General features: G+C 28.0%; 1 protein-coding gene across 1 annotated transcript; it reads right to left on the reverse strand.

Moving 5' to 3' along the window:
- Positions 1-7,499: 7,499 nt before the first annotated feature.
- LOC105790653 (transcription factor bHLH62) lies at positions 7,500-11,607 on the reverse strand. Its single transcript, XM_012618364.2, has 8 exons — positions 10,558-11,607; positions 10,300-10,479; positions 10,154-10,219; positions 9,753-9,821; positions 9,557-9,628; positions 8,591-8,812; positions 7,873-7,969; positions 7,500-7,784 (listed from the first exon to the last, which is right to left on the reverse strand). Exons 1-8 carry the CDS (start codon positions 11,368-11,370, stop codon positions 7,747-7,749), a joined length of 1,557 nt encoding a protein of 518 aa, XP_012473818.1. The 5' UTR covers positions 11,371-11,607; the 3' UTR covers positions 7,500-7,746.
- Positions 11,608-23,024: the final 11,417 nt, after the last annotated feature.

The raw sequence follows: 23,024 nt of genomic DNA on the forward strand, positions 1-23,024 counted from the left end.
CTTGTTGGTTGCTTTTGTGGTTGATATATTATTATGTTATAATAATGTATAATTGTAGCTTTAGGGAAGAACTGAGCTCAATTGGAGTTGGGAATCTGGGATGTGTTTTGGTAGGGTATAATGGTTGCTTTAGGAGTTGGTCAGAATAAATCTAGAGATTAAAAATTAGGTGTAAAAAGTGAAATTTCAGAAACTACAGTTTTTTTAATTTAAGATTATTACACAATGAGCAAAAAAATCGTAAGGCGTGTATGATATTCAAACATGGAAAAATTGATTTGAATTGGTAAATATGGAGTGGAGGTTGGTCTTGAGCGGAGTTGATGTTAGTATAGAAATGGATGGGGCTCAAATAGAGACTTGAATTTTGAGTCTACAGTTGTTGAGGTCGGATTTGTTGGAATGAAATCATGATGGATATCAAATCTTAGAATATTAGGGAATTAGTTGAGGTATCATTTTGGAATAGGTTAAATAAGTGATTTACTCAATTTAATTGGATAAATCAGTTGGATGGGTTTGTGTTTCGAATTTCTTTTTTAGTATATCTCATATTATTAAAATAAATTATATGAGGTGCATGCATTATCTCATATTTGTATTTAGTATCTGTATTTTAATTTGGTCATTATAAGTCTCTGTACTTTTAGAATTTAAAAATTTTAGTTCTAATCGAATAAAACTATTAAATTCATTAAATTTTGGTATTTTAAAATTTGATATATTATCATATGTCTTGTTTGTTGTTTTATATAATAATCACCAAAATTATTTGGTGAAAATTTTGATTCAAGTTTTTTATAAATTTAAAAATAGTCAGTAATGAGTCAATTGATGAACATGGATTAAAATTATAATTTTATTGATGATATAATTAAATTTATTGTCATTAAGTTAGACTAAAATTTTAAAATTAGAAAAATATAAAAATTAGAATATAGTAGTGAACTGCATGCAGAATTTAACGAGATATTTATTATAATCAAATGGTCATTTTATGTACCAAAGAAAAATATTTTACCATTTGGTCTAATGTAGCGTTGCTGCTAAACATTTAATTCAAGCCAACAAGGCCACAAATTTTTATACCAATTAATTAAGGGAGAAAATACTTATTTAACAAGTGTTTCAGATACTAGTGTTAAAACTTGATTTACGTGCGGTCGAATAAATTTATTTAGTACGATTGTGTGAATCAATTGAATTAAATTTTATATTTAAATTTACCGATTTTGAACCATAAAACCAAGATCTTAAAATTGAAACTGAAATCGAAATCGAAATTGAGCTTGTTTTATGGCAACCATGAAGAAGCTTTGAAATGCAGAAAAGCAAAACAACACATGCTTATAGTTGGAGAGCATGAAATAATGCAAGGTTGGTGAAACAAATGATGAGGCAAAGGTGGTTTCTTCACACCCTGTTTTTATTTCTCTCCAAACCATATAATAAATGAATATAGACCAACCAAAGTTAAAACTAGTGCCCCAATAAGGTTTCTAAAGGGTGATGAAATAGAGAGAAATGACTGTGTTACCTATCCTAATCATCATATATACATTTGTGCCCTACAATAGCAACCACTAAGGTTCAAATTCCATCCCTTCAAAGTATGGTTTATTATTTTGTTGTTGTGAATACTTGGATTGCTTTTAAATTTTTTTGGAGGGGTAATTGAGATTTTGGTTAGCACATGGTTTTCAAGATTTTGATTAAGACTTGTTACCAATAAATTCCATTATTAAAAACCCTAAGGTCAATAGAAGCATAATCTTGTGAAGCAATACAGGGTTTTAAATATCAATATTGAGGTAAAAGTATCTTAAAATTTTCTGGGTTACAAGTTAGTTTGCATTTATTCCTTTTATTTAGAAAATGGATAAATTAGTTCATGTACATTAAATCAATGAGCAAATCAATTTCTTTTTTGTTAAAAATTTCATCTATTTGTATGATTAAAACTTAGCGTGGCTGATGAAATAATTAGATAGTGACATGGAACGTGTCATATGTACGTCATGTTGATGTACAAGAAATAGTTTTTACTAGTAGAAATCGATGAAATTTTCAAAAGAAGGATCAATTAGCTCTTTAATCTAATGTACAGGAATTAATTTACTCATTTTTTTAATAGAAATGATAAAATGCAATACAACAGGAACTTCTATAGTGCTTTTACCCAATATTAAAGACACTTTTTGAAAGAAAATAATACTAATAATAATGGTAGTAATGGTCGTGGTACTTTGGTCGTAAAAACAACTCTCGAACAATTGAAAGCCAATTCAAACCGTAATTTTTAATTGATTTGGTTTGACAAAAATGACAAACTTACTGTTATCAAAATAGAACTATTTTCGTTTAACTTATAATTAATTTATATTTTAATAATTTTTATAAAATAAAAATAAGGAAAATAACGTTGAAAAAGCATACATTTAAAAAAATAAAAACAAAAACAAAAACGGATGAATCAAACTGATTCATACCAACGGAAGTTGTTCTAGTTCAGTTACTTTTTATATTCAAATCGTTTTTTTGGTAAATAAAGCAATTCTAATGTGATTACAAAGATATCAGTATATTACCAAGTGACTGGCCAATGTCTGATTTGAGTAAGTTTTTTATCGAAATCGAAATCTCTGTAAAAATTTACACCTCATTGCAATATAAACTTGGAAGTTTAGCTATATGGTCAGCAAATTTGTTATGGCCCGTCGGAATATATCAAAAATGAACTCTTCAATCAAGACCCAAGAGTTGGTGAATCAGATGCAACTACGACATCCTACTATTTGCAGCACCACTTGCTAGAATAGTTTTAACTACCAAAGCATTATCATGTAATCATAAATTATGGTTTAAACGTTAAAGTGTAGCGGAAAAGATTGAACATAAATACCTCCGGCCATTGCTTGAACCAAATGTCAAAATCCGGACATTATAACACCACTGTCGAGCGCGTTAAATAATCGACGAGGACGTCGAATTTAGCTATACGAAAACAAGAAAATCCTCAAAGTCTTCTAAGCACTCGAAAACTTCACTAGATTAAATTGTTTTTAATACTGAGGGACCTTATACTTTGGGGTATTTATAGTGATAGTTCCCATCAAAAACCACAAAAACATGTCCTACTATCACACATACACCCACTATCACACATACAAGATGTGGAAGTTGGGCAACAAAACGTGGCAGCAAAAGTGGGGAAGCATTCCCACGAACCAAATGCATGTCCTACATATTACACTCCACCTTTAATTGTTTACAGTTAGAATCTCATGCTATCTTTAGACATTCTAAAATAACTTTAACCTCAATCTTGAACAACGATTCTTCTCCAATCCGCATAATGAATCAACTAATCCATTTAGTAGTGCCATTTATCACATAATATTTGCTCAATGAGAATAGTACTCTTGTCTTTCTCTTTTTATTTGTTATTTTCCTAATTAATTTCAGAGTTATTTATATGATTTATATTTAGTAAACTTAAATATAATTTTTTTTCAATATGATCCATTTATCAAACCCTAAAAATATAACATAGCATTCCATTTATAATTTTGTAAGCAAGTGATCAATCTATTGGTTCTCATTAGATGAAATTGAATGTAATTTGACCAATTTTATTGTTGTTTAGGTTTAATTGGAAATTGATTTTTTAAATTCACGAAAAGTGGTATACAATTAGACTATTGAATTAAAATTAATAACCTAAATAAGATAATTATATAAAAATTGGATCATAGTTAAGCTTTATCAATTATGATTTGAAACCGACTTTAGAGAAAGGGATAAAGTAACATTCAATCTAAGCTTAACGACTAAATTGAGAACTTTTGTTAATTTTAAAATTAATGTGGAATAAAAAATTGAGTAATTTAAACACTAAATGTTATTTTATCTTTAGATGAATTGAAAAATTGAAATGCCAACTAAGCTTCTTATATAGCAGCTCTGTCAAGGTTCGAACTCTAGCAGAATCAATCAAACATAATAATTGACAAGATATATATAATTTTCTATATAAAACCTTGTTTGCTCTAAAGAAATTTGGATGGAAAAGGGTTAATTTCATAATGTATTTCAATTATTATTCGGATTTTCAATTATTTTTAAATTTTAAAATGGTTTAGTCAGATTCTCAATATATTCATATTGCACCAATTATATCATTTCATCGACTTAGATGTTAATCCAAGAGTTAAATGTCAATTTTATTTTATGTAATGTACGTGGACCAAATTATAAATATTTGTATACTTTATCACATAGATAACTCGGATCTAGGTGTTATAAAAGATCCAAATAGTGTTAATAAATTTTAGGAAGGTTGTTTTTCTTTTAATAGGTTAAATTTAAAATTTTCATGTAGAAGATACACTTATGGTTATAATTTGATTAACGTATTTCACATATGCTTTATTTGGATCTGAATCCACATTTAATGCCCAAACTAATAACTAGGCTACCTTAATGAACTAATTAACGTGGTATTGATATTTGGAGGAGTCAATTAAAATATTCAAAATTAAAAGATTAATTTAAAATTGAATAATAGTTTATAACCAAAAACATTCTTGATTAAAACGCGTCATAAGTCCCTATACTGTTCACAAATTGAGAATTTAGTCCTACTCTTTTATTTCCATGAATTTGTCACTCTATATTTCAGATTTCAAAATACAAGTCTAATTGTTAACATTGCTAAAATTTTGGTTAATTCGAGTTGATTACAACGTTATTTTTTTTAATTACATGGCTACCAAGTAAGTATTTTTTTTGTTTTAAAACGTCACACCAACAAATTTAACAGAAAGTTAACAAATAATTGGACGTAAATTTTGAAATATGAAAAATAGATAGACTAATTTCTTGAAAAAAGAAGTATAAGAATCAAATTCCTAATTTATAAAGTGAATAGGGACTTGGGCATATTTTAACCAAAATTCTCTCAATTCAATCCCTAAGCACGTCGCTAAATGATTGAATATAAACTTTTCAGCGACAAAAACTGTCACAATTAAAAAAAAAAACCCACACTCAATAGCATCTTTTCTGCTAATTAAACAAAATAATAGGCCCTTTGAATTAAAATATATAAAAAAAAGATTACAATTAAAGCTGCAATTTCAGAAATCTTTTTGTTTAACCCCAGAAACTGGAATTTTTTACTTACAGACCACAATTTATAATTTAAAAGTTTGAGCATCTACTCCACTATGCTAAACGAACTTCAATTTTTATTAATAAAAAATAATATTGAATAAAGCACAGAAAGACGAAGATTCGTAATATAATTAGATTGGAGATTCACATAAGATAAATTTAAAAGGGTAGATAAACAATTAAACATATAGTAAAATTTCACTTTAGTGATGTAAAAATAAAAAAAAAATTATGTTAAGTCCACTTAAATTTAATAAGATCATCAGTTAATATATTATAAATTATATATTGATATATAAAAAAATGTATAATTCAATTTCACCTTCCCTACCAAAATTTATGGATTTCCCCTACAAATTGCGTGAGGTAAGTACCCAAGGGTGAAGATAGAAAATTGCTTAAACGGGGCCAAAAAAGTATAATAAAATTTTGGGGACCAAAATATAAATTTACCATTATATTAATTTGTAATTGCATAAATTTAAAGAAACTAAAAGGATAACTCTACCACGTTTTGGGGGGGACGTACCTGCCTTGCCTTCGCCTCTGTAGGTACTTAAAAGACTCAGATCTCAACTTTTTTCAATAATGCCCATACCTTATTAGCGTCACAACACGTACAAAATAATACACATTCAAATAATTATAATTAAAATTAAAATTAATCATCATAAAGCACAATTGAATTGGTACTCGAAATATATTCATATCTAAACTTGGAGACATAGCTCAAACATAGAGGGGCTTAAATCACCACAAAGTTCGTAAGACCTCAATCTTCCCGTTAAACCAATACCGATAAAAGTATCATGGAGTCTCAATATTAGAAGTCGAATTATATTTTGTCTAACCTACTAAAAAAAAGGGTAAATTAACCCATGTGCATTAGATTAAATAGAAAATTAGTTTTTTCTATTAAAAATTTCATTAATCTGTAATGTTAAAAATTAATTCCTATACGACAACATGAGGCACACATAACACGCCACGTGTTATTGTTTGATTTGTTATTTGATTTAATCTATAAAAATTAATTAATTTATTTATTTAAGTGAAGAATAATAAAATATAATTTAACTCCTAATACAAACGCAATACATCTAAATACAAATTGAAAGTAAATTATGAAATATGAACCCTTTTAAACTAAACAAAATTGAATGATTTAGGGGACCAATGAGAATCTAACAACTGCCAACCTGGGATTCTTTTGATGCAGAAAAGGGGCAAAAAAAAAAAAGAAATTAAAAAGGGGTGGTTATAACTTCTAATCTTTTTTGCTTGTGGTTGACAGCCTTGACTTTAAATTTTTCTTTTTAATTATTTTTTCTGTCACAGTAAAAGGAGAAGAAAAAGGGGCAGAAGCTTCTTTTCTTTTTAATGTGAGTAGCAATCTTTAGGCAAAATTTACCATGGTTGTTAGAAATCAGTAGGTTATTTCAGTTTGGACATACAACTAATTTTTGAACAAATCGGAGATAAAAAAGGATTGATTTAGTTGAATTAATAATAATTTTTTAATTAAAATCGAACAGATGGTCTGACTACACTATTTATTCGGCTTCATAAAACCATGAATTTTAGGGTCCAACTTCTTTGTATCAATAAGTCTGTGGTAACTTTGATTTCAATACTTGTAGGTGTTTGTATGGTTTTGAAATTTGAAATGAAATTAAAATATTTCAAAGTAATGGAAAATTTTGAAATATGAGACTAATAAAATGGTTTCGTTGAGCTGTCGAATCATAATTTCTAATGAAAATAAAATCGAAATATTATTCTCATTTAGTTGCGATGTGTACTTTCTTGAATTGGTAAAATTCTTGTTTTCATCCCTTTAGTATACTAAAATAAGAGATTTAATCTCAAAATTTTAATTTAGCATTATTAATTAGCTTCAATACCAATGATTTATCCCTTAAAATACCTTTTCTTTCAACTTATTGTGCGTGTGTTAAGAAGTTTTTTAGGAAAAATTGAACGGTATTAACTATTTAAATTAGTTAATGATATTATAAAATTAGATGATTAAATTGTAAAATTTCAAATTTAAACGACCAAAAACAGAAATTGACCTAACTTTTAAAAACTTCTTATAATCCACCTTCTAGAAATGAATAACAGATTGGTCCTTTTTTTTTCTAAAATGGCAATGAGCATGGTTTGAGTTGACCCCCTCAAAAATCACCAAATCCTTTAATCACTCTAACAAATACAGCTGCTTAACACTAGTTTATTATGAGATCAAATCCCTCAAATTTGATGTGACTCCAAAGCAAATAATAATGTTTCAAATGTTAATGAAGAATGAAAAAGGCTAAAAATAAAATAAAAATTCTAATGATAGTAATTAGCATTAATTAATACTATTCTCTTACAAACAAGTGGTGCTGTTTGCTATGAAGACCATTTGCACCATTAAATACCCAAATTTTATATTGAATAATTTGGCTTTAAAAAAACCCACAAAAAAAATGAAAATTAGAATACAAAATCATTCATGCAATGGGCCCATATTAAATTTCTTTGTAATATATACAACATCACAGCCATTCTGGATTAAAATGGTTATTAGAGCTCAACCTTCATCTGGGATACTTGATTTGAACCTGCATTAAAACAATCATAATTAATTCATTTTAATTTTTTAAATTTATTTCTTAGTCCTTATACATTTTTGAATTTTTTTTTACTTACCCTGGAATTCTGATTGTAATGCCATTTCCCTGCTTTGATTTTGGCCTAACCCCATTTCAACTATGGTTTGAAGGTCACCTTCACAAAATGCTGGGTACTGCAAATATAAATTTAATATCAGGTAAAAGTTTTAGAGATTTAGAACTCTGAAATTGAAATAAAAAAATAAGTTTTTAAAACCGGATTGATGATTGAACCGATCAGATTACTAGTTTTCAATTTGATCGGTTTAATCGGCTAATCCAATTTTAATTAAATAAATTATTAAAAAATCATAAATAGAAAAAATATTCTGGTTCAAAGCCAATTCAACCCTTTGTTCGGAATATGATATTAGTCTATCAAGCTCCAACAACCATGAATAAAAGGATAGGAATCGGGTTTTTTTTTTGTCACCCAACTATTCACTTTTGTCTTTTTCTTTGGTCTATCAGTTGGTTAACATAAAAATCAAAACACCAAAAAATTCAAGGGTGACAAAAAAGACAAAATTAAATAGTTGGGTAACAAAAAAATATATAAATAGGTGACTACTAATGTAATTTATCCATAAAAATTTTTATGGGTTCACATATTTTTCGTAGACAATGAGTCCCAACTAAATTAATAATCGAACCAAACTAGAACCCTAAACTGGAGACAAACTCTCTTAAAAAGAATTTTATTCACGCGACTCAAACTCAAAATCATCGTAAAATTGTAGAAAAAAGAAATTTACCTGAGGCATAGATGGAGTGAAATGGTGAATTTGGGGTAAATGGGTGTTGAGATTGGGATGTATTGAAGTGTCTAATTGGCCCACCAAGCATTGGGACATTGTCCCATTAGACATATTGGCATGATGATGATGTAGTGCTGGATTTTGCTGTTCAAATATGGCTGTTGCCGAGGAATCCATTGGGAATATTTGATGTGCCAAACTATTGTTTGATTCAAACATCTACAAAACAACAAAAGAAGATACATACAAAGTAAATCCCAATTCAAAATATTTGAACCATTATATGTATTTATATAAATTTGTCAAATTATATGGTTTTGGTTCTTCAACTACATCCAAATTTAAGATTTGGTCCTTTATTTTTATAATGTTATTAGTTAGATGGTTTACATAAATTAGGTTAAAATATGTCATAAGTCCTTATACTCTTTGTAAATTTGAAATTTAGTCATACTTTTAAATTTCAAATTTTAGATATAACTATTAACATTGTTAAAATTATTTTGTTAAATTTATATTTACCATAATGCCTTCTTTTTAGTTACATTGCTACCAAAGGAATTTTTTATTTCAAAATTTCACACCAATAAATTTAACAAAAAAATTCACAGGATTAACAGTTGGACTCAATTTTAAAATTTAAAAAGTAAAGTGACTAAATTTCATGTTTGTGAAAATGAAAGGACCTATAACATATTTTAACCAATAAATTAATACCGTTAACATGAGTTTTTCTTAAAAAAAAACCATGTTAGTATGACGAGTTGGAAGAAAGGTTTTAAGAAGAAAAACTCCATGGGAGCATCTTAATCAGAATAGTTAATAATGTTAACTATTTGGATTAATTAACAACATTATAAAATAGAATAAATAATGTGGAATTAAATTATAGGACCAAAATAAAAATTTGACCCTTTCAATTTCATGTGTATTTATTTAATGTAGTTGAATCTTTAGACTTACCTCCTTTGGCATTAAACCATCCATGTTAAAGTCCAGCCTGGTATTCACTGAAGCTAACTTCATTGAAAGGAACTGCCAATAAAAAATTATCATTAAACCATTAAAGTCAAAAAAATAAAAAGAGCTTAAATCCTAAGAAATTAAAGCACCACACGTTCATCAATAAATATGTTAAAAATAAAAATAAAAAATTTACCTCAACTTGACGTTGCAATGATTGAACATAATTTATAATTTCATCCAGCATTAAGGCTTTTCCAGTCACCTATACAAGTTGGAAAATTCAATATTTTAGGATTACAGCAATAATATTACCAAGTTGCTCTTTGGTCTAATCCTAGTTTTAGCCCCTCTAATATGTTGAACTCTGGGATTTAACCCTTCTGTTTAATGTTGGCATAATTTGTCAGTAAGCCCTAATTGATGAGATCGTCAATTTTTTTTTAAACTACGTGAAATTTTACATTGACAATCTCATCAATTTGAATCTACTAAATTATGTCAAATTAAAGTAAAAAAGATAAAATCTCAAATTTTATCGTAATATAGGGACTAAAAATAAAAATAGACCCTTTTTTCTTAGAACAAAGTACAAACCTTGTTGCAACCAGGGACAAGATTTTGCAGAAGCTTCATTCTCTCACTGATTTTCTCTCTGCGGACCTAATCAAAATGATAGATAATATAAGAATCAATGATAAAAATGCAAAATTCCCAGTAATTTTTTTTTTTTAAATTCTCACTCTTTCAGCTAAGCTATGGCTATCAGTAGCTTGGCCCCTTCTTGCTCTAACATGAATATAATCTTTGGGTGGCTCAGGTGGCTTTGTATTTCCTTTTGCATCATCCTCTGTTTTGATCGAATCATTTTGGTTTCCATTGCTCTCGGTTGATTTGCATCGTTTCTCATTTGATTCAGTCCCCTGGGGATAACAAAATTAGTTGATTAATGAATGTTTTTAGAACAAAATTTTGAATGAAAATCAAGTTTGATTTGATACCTTTGGAGCATTTGTTGATGGGGATGTTGAAATTTCATTTGTTTTTGCTTTGGGGACTGTTTTTCTTTTCCTTGAATTGGTACCTTTTGAAGGTTTCAAACTTGGGTCACCATTGGTAATGGAGGATTCTTCTTGAGAATGAGATAACTCGGATCGATCTTGTAATGGTTCAATTACCATTGCGTTCAATGAAGGACTGCTTGAAACACGGGGAATCTTGCGATTTGATGATAATGGATTAGATCTGTAAGGGGAAAGGGAAGGAGAAGGGGAAGAAGTATCATTGAGTCCGAGTTGACTCGTTCTGCCATTAAAGCTTCGACTACCAAAACAAGAGAATTTCGCCGCTCGTTCTGCAAATCCAGGATCGGCTGAGAAATCAGTCACGCTTGCATTCATACCCATTGATTTCCCTAATCTGGGTAATTTCTCTTTCACTAAAGTATTCAATGGTAAGCTTAATTTAGGGGGAGAATTCAATGGAGTGCTGTAACAAGATGTGTTGGTGCTGTTAGCTATTAATGGTTGTGGAGAGATCTCACCGGAGTTACCACCGATACTCCCTAATTTTCCGATCAATTCTCTGATCATAAAACTCTCGTTAGAGAGATTCGAATTCGATGCTACTGGAGAAGACACCATTGAACTCAGTGCTGACTCAAATTGTAAACCGTAATCTGTTGAATTCAACTCAGTTGCTTGAATTTCCATGGGTGAAGATAAGGATTGCCAAGCTGTTGATAAGGGTGATGATAATGACTGCCCAAAGTCTAATGGCGGTCCCTGAGCACCAAGAAAAAACTGGTTTTCCATTTTGAAAAAAAAAAAGAAAGTATGTTAGCTCAATGTGAAAACCCAGATCAGGAACTGGTTTAATTCTAAAAAAGAAGGAAGACCCAGTTTGATAATGTAGCTTTGGTTTTTATATTTTCCAGGAAAATGAATGAATTATGGCATCAAAATGGTTGAAACTTTCGTAGAAAAATGTTTGGTGAAGAAAATGATAAGCAAGAAGAGAAAAAAAGTATAAGAGGGAAAGGGGATGTCTTAAGTTCAGCTGCAATGGAGTTATATAGATCTAAATAAATAGTTAATATATATTTGGAATTTAGTATTATAATTTTAATTTTAAAAAAATAATTAATTTATTTTTCAATTATTTTATTAAATTCGGATCGATTATACAGTTACATGACTTTCAAATAAATATTTTATTTTATTTATTCTTTGTCAAAAGAAGAGAGAAAGTCGTGTATAACACGAACTCGTTGTCGTGTCCCTATGCCATGCACATCTTCTAATAAGAGAGGTACGATTTCACCTGGAGGTGCATACCAACAAATTTAACAAAAATAATAATATTAACAATTATTACACCTTATTTTTTAAACTCAAAACATATAAGAGAGAGTTTTTTGTAAATAAAAGTAAGGGGTGGTCAACAGTAGCAGATCATGGACTAAGCTTTGGAGCGGGCTAATTAAAAATTATTAAAAATTTTGAGAAGTTAATGAGAACTTTTTAGAAAAATGAGGGTCTTAGTTAAAATTTTTTAGCCTTCGTGAGAATTTTCAAAAAATTGAAGCTATTAATGTCCGCTCTACTCGTCAACGGGACCTTGTCTCGCTCAAGGAACTCTAAGATCTCGTGTTTGAATTTTGGATTTTTATTATTATTATAGTTAGATTGCTATTGATTTAATTATTCAGATCAGCACTTAAATAATTCCGATTAGAACAATTAATATAGTTATAACTTAAAAGGACTAAATTTCAAAAGTATCAAAGGTACATGAACTTAAAGCATATTTTTCATTTTTTAATTTTCAATTTTTATGATGATGGTGCATGTTACTGTGGTTGTATTAATATTAAGCAAAGCAATTATTATTTAATTATTATAAAATATTGTTAGTGTTGTTTTGGCCGTAAATGACGGAGGAGTGAACTGAGGGGTAATTGGCGGGCCTTAAACGCCAAAGCACCAAAATGTCGTCGTTTTCCTCTCTCTTGAAATTCTCAATGTCTCTCCAATCCAAACCCATGCTTCCATAACTTCTCTTGGAACTCCACCATGGTTTATTGGTTTTTACTTTTTACGGTCAACAAATGATTGTTTTAGATGGATTTTCATTTTTTTTCGAGAGAAGTCTATGAATTGTAATCCGTTTTGAGTTACCAGATCCTTCAGTGAAATGGGTATTATTCTTGATGGGATTTTGTTTCTAACATTGTGTCTTTAACGAGAGTCTGAGAGCTACCTTAAGTGATACCAAACTTGCACTCGAGCTTTACCATCGATTGCCAATTCTTCAGTTTCTTTGGTAGTTTGCCTATTTAGGCACTCAACAAGATGTTCCGACTCTATGAACTTAATGTCTCCTTAGGCACTCAAACTTTTGGTAAAGTTGGCAAACAAAACTCTCCACAAAGGAAAAAATTGGACTTGTTGAAGGGTCGGAGATTACGAGCGAATAACACTTCATAAACTATTCTTGAAGGAGTTGAAAAGTCCTAAACGAGCTATTTTAACATACTTAAGCAAGAGCCTTTGATCTAATCGATTAGATCAAATGAATCGTGATGACTAAAACGATTAAATTAACTAATAATATCTAGGACTTTCATTGTTAATTAAGAATATGTTAGGATTGAGTTTTAGCACAAATTCTAATACTAATAAAATCGTTTTTTATGAACAAAACATTATAGCTAATTGTTTGTGGCAAAGTTCTCAACATTAAAAATTTTACCTTATTACCAACATATATTGGGAGTAAAGGTAAAATAGATTGTAGGCAACTCAAGTTTGAATATTAGAGATGATATTATTCAAGGAAAACTATGAAGTCTAAAAGATTAATCTTTATGGATCGTAAAACGAATATAGAATATACATTGATCATGCCAAAGAAACTATTACCTTATTAATATGAAAAAATAACTATTAACGAAAATCAAATAGCATTATTTTTAGCTTTTAATAAAAGAGTAAAATGGAAAAGTTTGAAATTATAGTGGTTCGTGATAGTTTATTTGAAAGGGGTAGGGGTGAAACTTGAAACTGATTGGAATCTAAGTTTTTGGGAAGATTGAATTTCAAGAGGAAGAATGGAGATAGCTTAGAGTGTGAAAAGAGAGAGAGTTGTTCTTTTATGATGTTTATGAGCTTAAAATAGGCAATTCTGAACATTCTGAGATGCCATGTGTTGTCATTGTATTAGTTTTATATTTGTTTTGTACTTTTTAGAGCCTAGTCGACCTAATTATATCTTACTCCGTAGGTATAGACTATCATGTTTAGACAATAGATAAGTGTGATTTAAAAGTAGTAGACATTCTATCCATGTCAAGAGAGTAGTCCCCATGATATGTTCTCACGAGTTTTTGAGCTCATGGGGTCTTGACCTTACAAATGTCCTTAGTTTAGAAGATAATTCTAATTTGTAGTGTTGATTATTGAAGTCGGCATGTTATGAGGCAAGCTCTCTAGATGTAGTTATAACACTTATAAACTTTAGTAATATTTAAAAAAAAACATTTGAACAAATTGAGTTTATTTATTTGATATTTAAGTCAAAAAAAACTTTTCTCTTTTTTCTCTAAGCCATTTGCCTTTTCTCTTTTGTTTTGTCCAATGATGGTAGTCAGTCGAATCTCCCTTCCACCAACTTTCTCTTTTTTTCTTTTTCTCATTCACTTCATGTACCTTCTCTCTTTTTAGTTTATAGATTTATTTTGTGGGTATATCCTCTCAAAATGGAAACAAATTAAGACCTAACGAAGAGTTACCCACTTTTCAAGAAAAATTGTTGGTAGCTAGTGGATATAACAACAACTTTCTAATAATAATAAATTATTTAACAAGTTAGTTTCGACATGTTTTGTGTAAAATTTTATATGGTTTTTTTGTTTGTTTTTCATTATTTAATAAGTCTTCACTTTTAGAAATTTTTGTTTGCTTTTACAGTATGTTTTTTAGTCTTGCTTATACATGTAATCTTACTTTTGCAAGTGATTTCAGGAATGGTTTTGTCATCATCCTTTCCAACTTGGTGAATGCTCGATTCTTTTATTGATTTTTGCTTGCTGCTTTGGACTATCCAGGGTTGATTTCCTTATTATATTAAGTACTTACAGTCACTCCAGATATGTCATGCTTGAGTTTTAATAGAGCCAATGCTAAAGCTTGTCCTTCAATTACTACAATGAGCACTTAGGTTTTTCCAAATTATATGATCCCATTCAAAACTTTATATTTAAGTAAAATTCAAAAAAAGGTTAAAAAATAAATAAATGATATAAAAATTTTAATCCAAAATTTTAGGATGCACGGTGATATCACCACTCATTAATATCCCTTTTGACTTTTGGGCAAAAAGAAATGGTTCATTGGATGTTAATTTTACCATCGATTTTGGTGATATGTAAGTATAATAAATAAAATAAAATAAAAAGGTTTTTGTGGCTCTCTCACCCATGCTTCCTTGCTTTCTTTACAAAAATGATCAAATTTCACCTTAGTCACTCTAATATGTTTTAATTTAATATTATATATGTACTTTAATTTTTAATATAATTTGACCCTTATATTTTTATAATGTTATTAATTAGTCCAAATAGTTAATTTCGTTAGCTTTTCAATTAAAACATTACGTGGTTATATAATTTGAATACTCTTAAAGCCTTAAAAATTGATACTGCGACTTCTAAGTTTACCTTCTTTTGCAATTTCAGAAAAATAGTTAAATTTTAGTTGTGGTCCCTCTATTATGCCTAAATTTGATATTTAACTAGTACACCCAAAATTAAAGATAATAATTTTTATCTTTTCTTATCCTTTGAAATTACACTATTATTTTCATGTATCTCATTTTTCTCTCTCTATTATTGAATTGTTTTACAACAAATTGTAATGTTTTGATAATTGTGCCAATTGCAAAACAAATTGAAAAGTTAAAAAGAGTGTAGATTATGTATAGAATGAATCATAATCAGCCCATAGATTTGTAAATTTCACCTTTTTTGTGAAAATTTTTCAAAATTCTCACTTTGGTGAAACAAGCTAAAATATTTTTACGTTTTGCAATTATCAATGGTTGGAGTCAACATAAGGGGTTCGTTGGGTTAATTTTATTATTATTATCCTCATTTTTCAACCACTTCCACAAATAATAAAATATAAATTAAATAAATCTTCAAGTTTAGGGTAAGTCAATCATTGCATTAATTTCCCATCCTTGCCGGTTAACTCGGCTTTGGTCGGGTTCACATATATACCATTTCATATATTTAATGCATTAACTTACTTAGCTCACTTTCTTAGAAATATAGTAAATACAATTTCCTATATAATAATTTTTATTATTATTTATTATTTTTGGGTAGTTGTGTCACAAGAAAAAAACAACAAACATTCGTTGTTTGTAGGCGATGAAGGACAAACTCCACCAACATAACAAAAATTTCAGCCTCAACTTCAATAGAACGTTATGACAAGTTGACAATTAGCTATATCACAACTCAAGCACGGCATATCAAGAGTGATTACAAGCACTTAATACGATAAAAAAATTAATCGCAGATGATCCAAAACAGTGGGTAAAAATCGACAAAAGAACCAAACATCTACCAAATTGGAGAGGGTGGTGACAAAATCATCTATAAAACCACTTCTAGAAACAAGACTATCTGCATAAATTTAGTTTGAAGTACGTGATAATTTTTTGTATTCTTTATAAAATTTAATTTAATTACCGGGCAGCTCCAATAAATATCTTTAAAAAAATTACTCGAGAAATCAAAATATAAAAAGATTAATTTTAAAAGAAAAAGAACTCAAATTTTATAATGAATTGTTGATCAATTTATAACCTATAGATGAAAGGAAGGTCTACATTGTGACGTGTCTAGGCATTCATAGGAAAATTGTTAAATATCACTTTTGGTCCCTCTATTATGACTGAAATTAAAATTTAATCTTTATACTTAAATTCTACCGTAATTTGGTCCCTAATTTTTTAATAATATTTAGCCCAAATTGTTAATATTGTTGATTGATTAAATTTTTATTTAGATTTAAAAAACTATACTAGCAAAAATTATTTTAACATGATGAGTTGGAATAAATTTTTAAATTTTATAAATTATACTAATGGTCAAATTTTAATTTTGGTCCCTATGCTGCACACAAATTTAAGATTTAATCTTTATATTTCAATTTTTAACATAATTAAGATTTAATCTTTATATGTCAATTTTTAACATAATTTGGTACCTCAACTTTTTCAACGTTATTGGTTAACCTAAAAACATTATTTCGATTAAAATGAGGATGTACTTTCTAAGAGTTGTTACTTGTTAAATTCACATTCATTGCAATGTCTTTTCTTGTTACATGGTTATCGTGTGAGTATTTTATTTTAAATTTGAAATGCCACTCTAGCGAATTTAACAAAAAAATTTAATGGTGTTAAAATTAGACATGTATTTTTAAAATTTAAAAATAGAGGACTAAATTCTTAAAAGTAAAAATATAAAGACTAACTTTTAAATACATGGAGAATAGAGAGACTTGAAGTATATTTTAACCTTAAAATTTTACTCTAAATGAAACAACTAATCCAAGGTGAAAGCTAGTAAGAAAGTATACTAGTTAATATAAAAGTAATGTGTACATAACTTCAAACACTAAATACCAACTCATGTCCACCTTAATGTTTTGTGTTGAAGAAAGGACTACGGCGGTACCATTAGCCACTTGGATGTAATTATTCAACCATTTTTGAGTTGTTGAATTGGTATATTAATTACTTCAATTATTGTTAACTCTTATTACTATTTATTATATACCATTTGTTTTTAATTATGAGACTTTTAGAGAGATTTTCGACTTTTATGCAATGTTTACAAAGTATTGTTTTCGGTGAAAATTTTATCTACTAATTCTATCGAAAACTCGAGTATTTAAAAAGGTGAAGAGTTCATAGTGCGGGACTATCTTGTTGGGTTCTTTAACAAGTGAGCTACTAAAGAAATTGAGGAGTTTGTAATTGGAGGTAAAACTTAGCTCATTTAAGGCATCAGTTCAAACCCCCCATCGATTGCCAACTCTGCAAGTTCTTTGGGCAGTTCACTTGTTCAAGCACTCGAACAAGTACTCTCACTCTGTGAATTTGCTGTCTCTTTAAGAACTTAAGCTTTCCATAGAGTTTGAAGACACTTTATAGACTTCTCTTAAAAGTGTCGAAAATCCCTCAACAATGATAATTTTTTTTATTTTTAAGATTTTTTATAGTAAAGACTTGGCTGATATGATAAGTTGAGATCTTGGGACTTAGATCACCGGGGTTAAAATTCAGTCTGTGTAAATTATGTGTAGGCAAATTAGGTGAGCTGGGTTAGCTTATTAAGTTAATTATGTATGTAGTTATGTGCTTATAACGTGGGAAATTAATTAAAATAAATAATATGGGTAGAGATTAAGTTATATATTTTTATGTGACCGAAGACGTAATTCCACCCGCGTATTGACATATATCTAATTTATAGCTTTTAGAATGATTGAAACAAAACATTATCATTTTCGGGGGTAAGCTATAATTTTATCATATATAAACTTAAATTTTTTTTTATAAAATTTAGAGAATCTAAAACAAATTTTCTCATTTTACAAAGGCCAAAGCCCTTGCCTGTCCTTACCTTCGTCCTTAAAAGGATAGATATTAAAATTCGAAACTCAAATTCGTTAAAGATGATTTTTTTTAATAATACTTATTATATAAACCAATTTAATTAAATTCGACCCGTTCATATAAGTAAATACAAAATATTTATTACACATTTATTTAATACGAATTTAAATTTGTATCACCTTATCTCACCCCAATGTTGTATTAAAAAAAATTAGAAGCATGAGATGATTTTATTCTCAGGAAACTTTGTCCTTAATATGGCATTTACTAAACAAATCATTAATTTTTGGAGCCTTTGAGTTTTAATAAATTAAGAAAAAGGTAAGAAAGAGAGGGATTTTCCTTGATTAATGTTTGGACATCCTAATTAAGTGGCCTGAAGAGACAGGGCTTTTGGATTTATTAAGGATATGGATCTTGTCGGCTACATCAAAACTAATTTGTTAAAATATCAAAAATAAAATTTAATTTGTCTTTCATTTTGCCCTTTTTGTAACTACTACTCCCAAATTATTAGCCGCTTTTGTCCTCAGCTTTAGACAGCATACCGTAAGAATCTTATTTCTTAAAATAAATAAGTAATTACTTTTCCCATAAAAAATATCAGATATATTTAAAAATTGAACTGATAATTTTTTCAATTAGATTCTTAATTTCTTTTCTATATTAATTGGTTTATTCGATTTGATTTATGGATTTGACACTCTAAGATTATATCACATTATCACTTGAATTTTTTTAAAAAATTACAATGCCTTTATATTTTTAAATAAATTTTGGTATTTTTAGATTATTTATATATTTTTCAAAATTTTATTGTAATGAAGTGTACAATCTTAAAGTGTCACGTCATCGATCTTGATAAAACCCAAAAAATTCAAAGACTAAGTTAAAAAGCCACCAAATTCCAAAACTAAATATTACTTTTATCGAAAAAAAATGGTATATGTGAAAGAACTTGTTTTTGTGTTTGAGAAGGATTTATTCAAATTATTTTATTATTTAAAATATAGTTTTAAGAGGAGTAAAATTAAAATTTTCAATGAAAATGTGCTTTTAAGTATCAATCATTTTATGTACAAATTTGATTTAGAGTATGAATCTAGATTTGAACAAAATTCAAAGTTGTTTTTGTTTTGTTCTATACATATTCTTTTTGTCATCTAGCACTATAATAATTAATTAATTATTCTTTATTTGTCTCATTTTTTATTTTAAAGGTAAAGTTCACTTTGAGACAAAATAATAATTTAGTCATTATAATTATAATTATAAACTGACTAATTAATAATGCGTTTTGCTGTCTTTTTTATATTATTTTATTTGCATACTAATTAATTCAGTAATTATTAAATTTAATCAGCCAAAAGGAATTCCATGTTTGCTTTGCTATGCAATTTTCATTGATAAAAGTACTATGTTTTTATTATTGATGCACAAATTATAATAGGTGATTAATGAGTTAATTATTATAAAATTTCATTACTACTATAACTTTTGCTATTTCTCCTTTTTTCTCAATGAGAATTTTACTTTTTTAATTTAAAGGTAAAATATCAATTAAAATCATAATTAGAAGTAAACTTTACCCAAAGACCAATTATGCACTTATGATTGACTAAACTAATTCAATTCTAAAAATTAAAAAATTAATATTTTAATTTTATTTATCATATCTGTTCTTTTTAATAGAATATTTAAAATTATTTATAGTCCCTCGCCAACTCTTAAATAGGAGAATAATGCGTTTCAGTGCATTCAAACTCTCGTCCTCTTATACTGACAACAATACCAATACCAATTAAACTAAGACTTAATTTAACCATGAACCATTCACTTTTTAATTTCACGGACGAAGTGGGTAGGGTAAAACTATTTGTAGCTATACACCAAACCCTGGATCGAAGGCTATGCCAGGCCAAGAACTCTAAAGAAATAGGTACTGTAACATGGATTTTAGGAAGAAAGAACATCCTTGTGACTTGATGAATCTTTAAGATATTATTGTTAATTATCATGTCCAGAAAATCATAGAGGCAAACCCTCTGTTATATATATATAGTTTATTTTTCATACGAGTTTACAAAATTTTAAGTAAATATATAATAAAATGATAAATTTTTATTTAATCTTAAAAATTAAACTGTGAATATATATGTCAATATAATGATAAATTTGTAATTTTACCTCTCATAAAAATATATAGTATGATCTTAGGCCCCACCTAGGAAAAAAATTTTAACTTCACCTTTGTCCATTATAATTTTTCTTAAAATATATTAAGTAGAAGCATTCGGATTGAAAATTACATATGGTATTAAAGGTTCAAACATTCCAAATAAAATTACTCATTATAAAACGCAAATCGACTCGATCTAAACCGAAATAATCTTGAATGAAACAATACACAATTGAATTTAAACTATAATGAATTTAGACAAATTTAACACATAACTTAGACGAGATGTAGGGACTCGAACATAAACATTTAAAATTTTAAAATTAACTATAACCTTATCAACACAATCAATACCTAGTTAGCCTTGCATAACAAATGACACTAATTTGATGAATATGTATCTATCATATGTATAAATTGAATGTTCAAAAGAGAAGAAATATTCCATGGGTGACCCGGCGAGCAGGCCATTTTTGCCAACCCTCGTGATCTTGCCTCATTGCTCTCATTAAATGATGTTTCAAGTATACACCCAAATCCCTTTTTGACTGGAAAATAGGGAAATCAATATGAAATTTTCTGTCATTAATGATCTTCAACATATGCATATGCATATGCATCAAAGCTGAAACTTGACTCTTATCTGCAAAAGGAATACCGAAAATTTAATATTTTTTTCAATATTAGTTTCGATATGATGTACTGGATCTTAACTTGCCGACTTTTTTTTTAATATTAAATTCTGTATTAAATTGAAGTATAATATTTTATTCGAGCTTTATGCATTGTGATTGAATAATAATATCGCGCTTCGTTTAAGTGTTAAATACAAAAGTAATCTATGATTTATAAATAAATATTAATAATTTTATTTAAATATAATATATTTTTTGAGTTTATGATTTATGATTATATAATTTTCGATTTTAATTTTAAATAAAATTATTAATATTATTTATAAGGATTTCATTATTAGTATTTCACTAATAATGAAATATCGTGCATTGACAATATATGAAACTCATGTATCAATGATACATTAAATATTACTTTCTTTTATTCTAAATTCTGAAATATTTTTATAGTAAACTATGTGATTTACATTAACAAAATGTTGGGTGAATTGTATCGATTCTTCTATATTTTATCCAAAAATAATTGAAATAAAATGTTGAAACACAAAATTGAACTTCATAATATAGCAATTAAACTATACTATTTATCTTAATATATTAATATAAATATGAATCAAATTTATAGCACCCTTTAAACAATAAAATACTTAAAAACATATGTACAAGAGATTTCGTTCTTCTTTGAAGAAAAATAATGGAAAAAGAAAACGTGAGGCAATTTAACTAAAATTATATATATAAGAATTAATTACATGCTTTTGAAAAATGGTCAAAAAATCAAAGTTACGTGTCTATGTTGCATGGCTGACCACTGGCGTACGCCCCCAGCGTCCAATCATATCCTGATTCTGCATTTAATATTTTTAATTCCTTTGCCACCATTTTTCAAAATTTTGTTGAATTTATTATAATTTGTGAAAATAATTTAAATTTTAAATTTAATAAAATTTCAGGTGATAAAAATTTAAATATGAACCCTCACAACCGAGAATTAAATGCTCGATCTTTTATACATTTAATATAAAGGAGTGAAATAATTTTCCAAAAATCAAATGTTGAATTGCGGTGTTAAGATTTCATAAATGACATTGGTTCATTGTACGGTATATTTGATTCTTATTCAGAATAGACTGCACCATTATCTTTTACTATAATTGTATGGGAAAATCCAATCATTTGACACCAGAAAGTTAAATACACATGAATCAAGCCAATAAAACAAAACGCCTTGGCTCTACATTTTATGTTATTTCTGCCATATTTGTATATAAATGAAAATGCAAACCGAACTTTCTTCTTATTGGATGGCAAAGAGTAATAAATATAATATAATGCATGTTGATACTTTAATATGTTTACATCCAATCCCAACACTGTCACTTGCCGTAACCATTTACAAATCAAAACCCTCAAATTAAACAAATGCTTTTAAACATGATTCTACATTATATTTGAGTTTATTCTTTTTTTATTACTACCAATGCACTCTTAAAATTTTAGTATTTTAGACATTAGGAGTGAGCATTCGATTGAGTCGACTTGAATCGAGTAAAAATATTTCGAGTTGACGAATCTTATTTTAGCAACCGAACTCAATTTTATTTTTTTTCGAATCGAGTCAAATTGAGTCAAGTTAACGAATTCTCTTATTTATGCTCAATGTTGTGTTTACATGGACCAGTTATTTAACTAGTAGACGAAATACAAGATTGTTTAACTACATAAGGTTGATGGGTAAACATTTATTAAAACGACGTAGTTTTGCCTTTTGACTTAACTTTAGAAAAGATAAACATTTATCAAAACGATGTAGTTTTTGTCTTTTCTTATTCAAATTTTTAAATAACTCGAATTGTGTAATTCATATTCGAGTTAAACCGAAAATTTTAATTTTTTTTTGAGTTAATATGAATAACTCAAACTATTTAATTCAAAATTTAAATTTAGACTAGCTCCAAGT

The sequence above is a fragment of the Gossypium raimondii genome, chromosome 7, assembly GCF_025698545.1.
Source record: "Gossypium raimondii isolate GPD5lz chromosome 7, ASM2569854v1, whole genome shotgun sequence".
In the NCBI taxonomy this organism is placed as follows: Eukaryota; Viridiplantae; Streptophyta; class Magnoliopsida; order Malvales; family Malvaceae; genus Gossypium; species Gossypium raimondii.

What these genes read in the sequence shown, in the direction of transcription:
- LOC105790653 (XM_012618364.2), bottom strand. Translation starts at nt 11,370, where the DNA reads ATGGAAAACCAGTTTTTTCTTGGTGCTCAGGGACCGCCATTAGACTTT. An exon ending in ATGGTTTAATGCCAAAGGAG is followed by an intron (nt 8,813 to 9,556) that starts GTAAGTCTAAAG and finishes GTTGTTTTGTAG; the next exon opens with ATGTTTGAATCAAACAATAG. An exon ending in TCACTCCATCTATGCCTCAG is followed by an intron (nt 7,970 to 8,590) that starts GTAAATTTCTTT and finishes TTATATTTGCAG; the next exon opens with TACCCAGCATTTTGTGAAGG.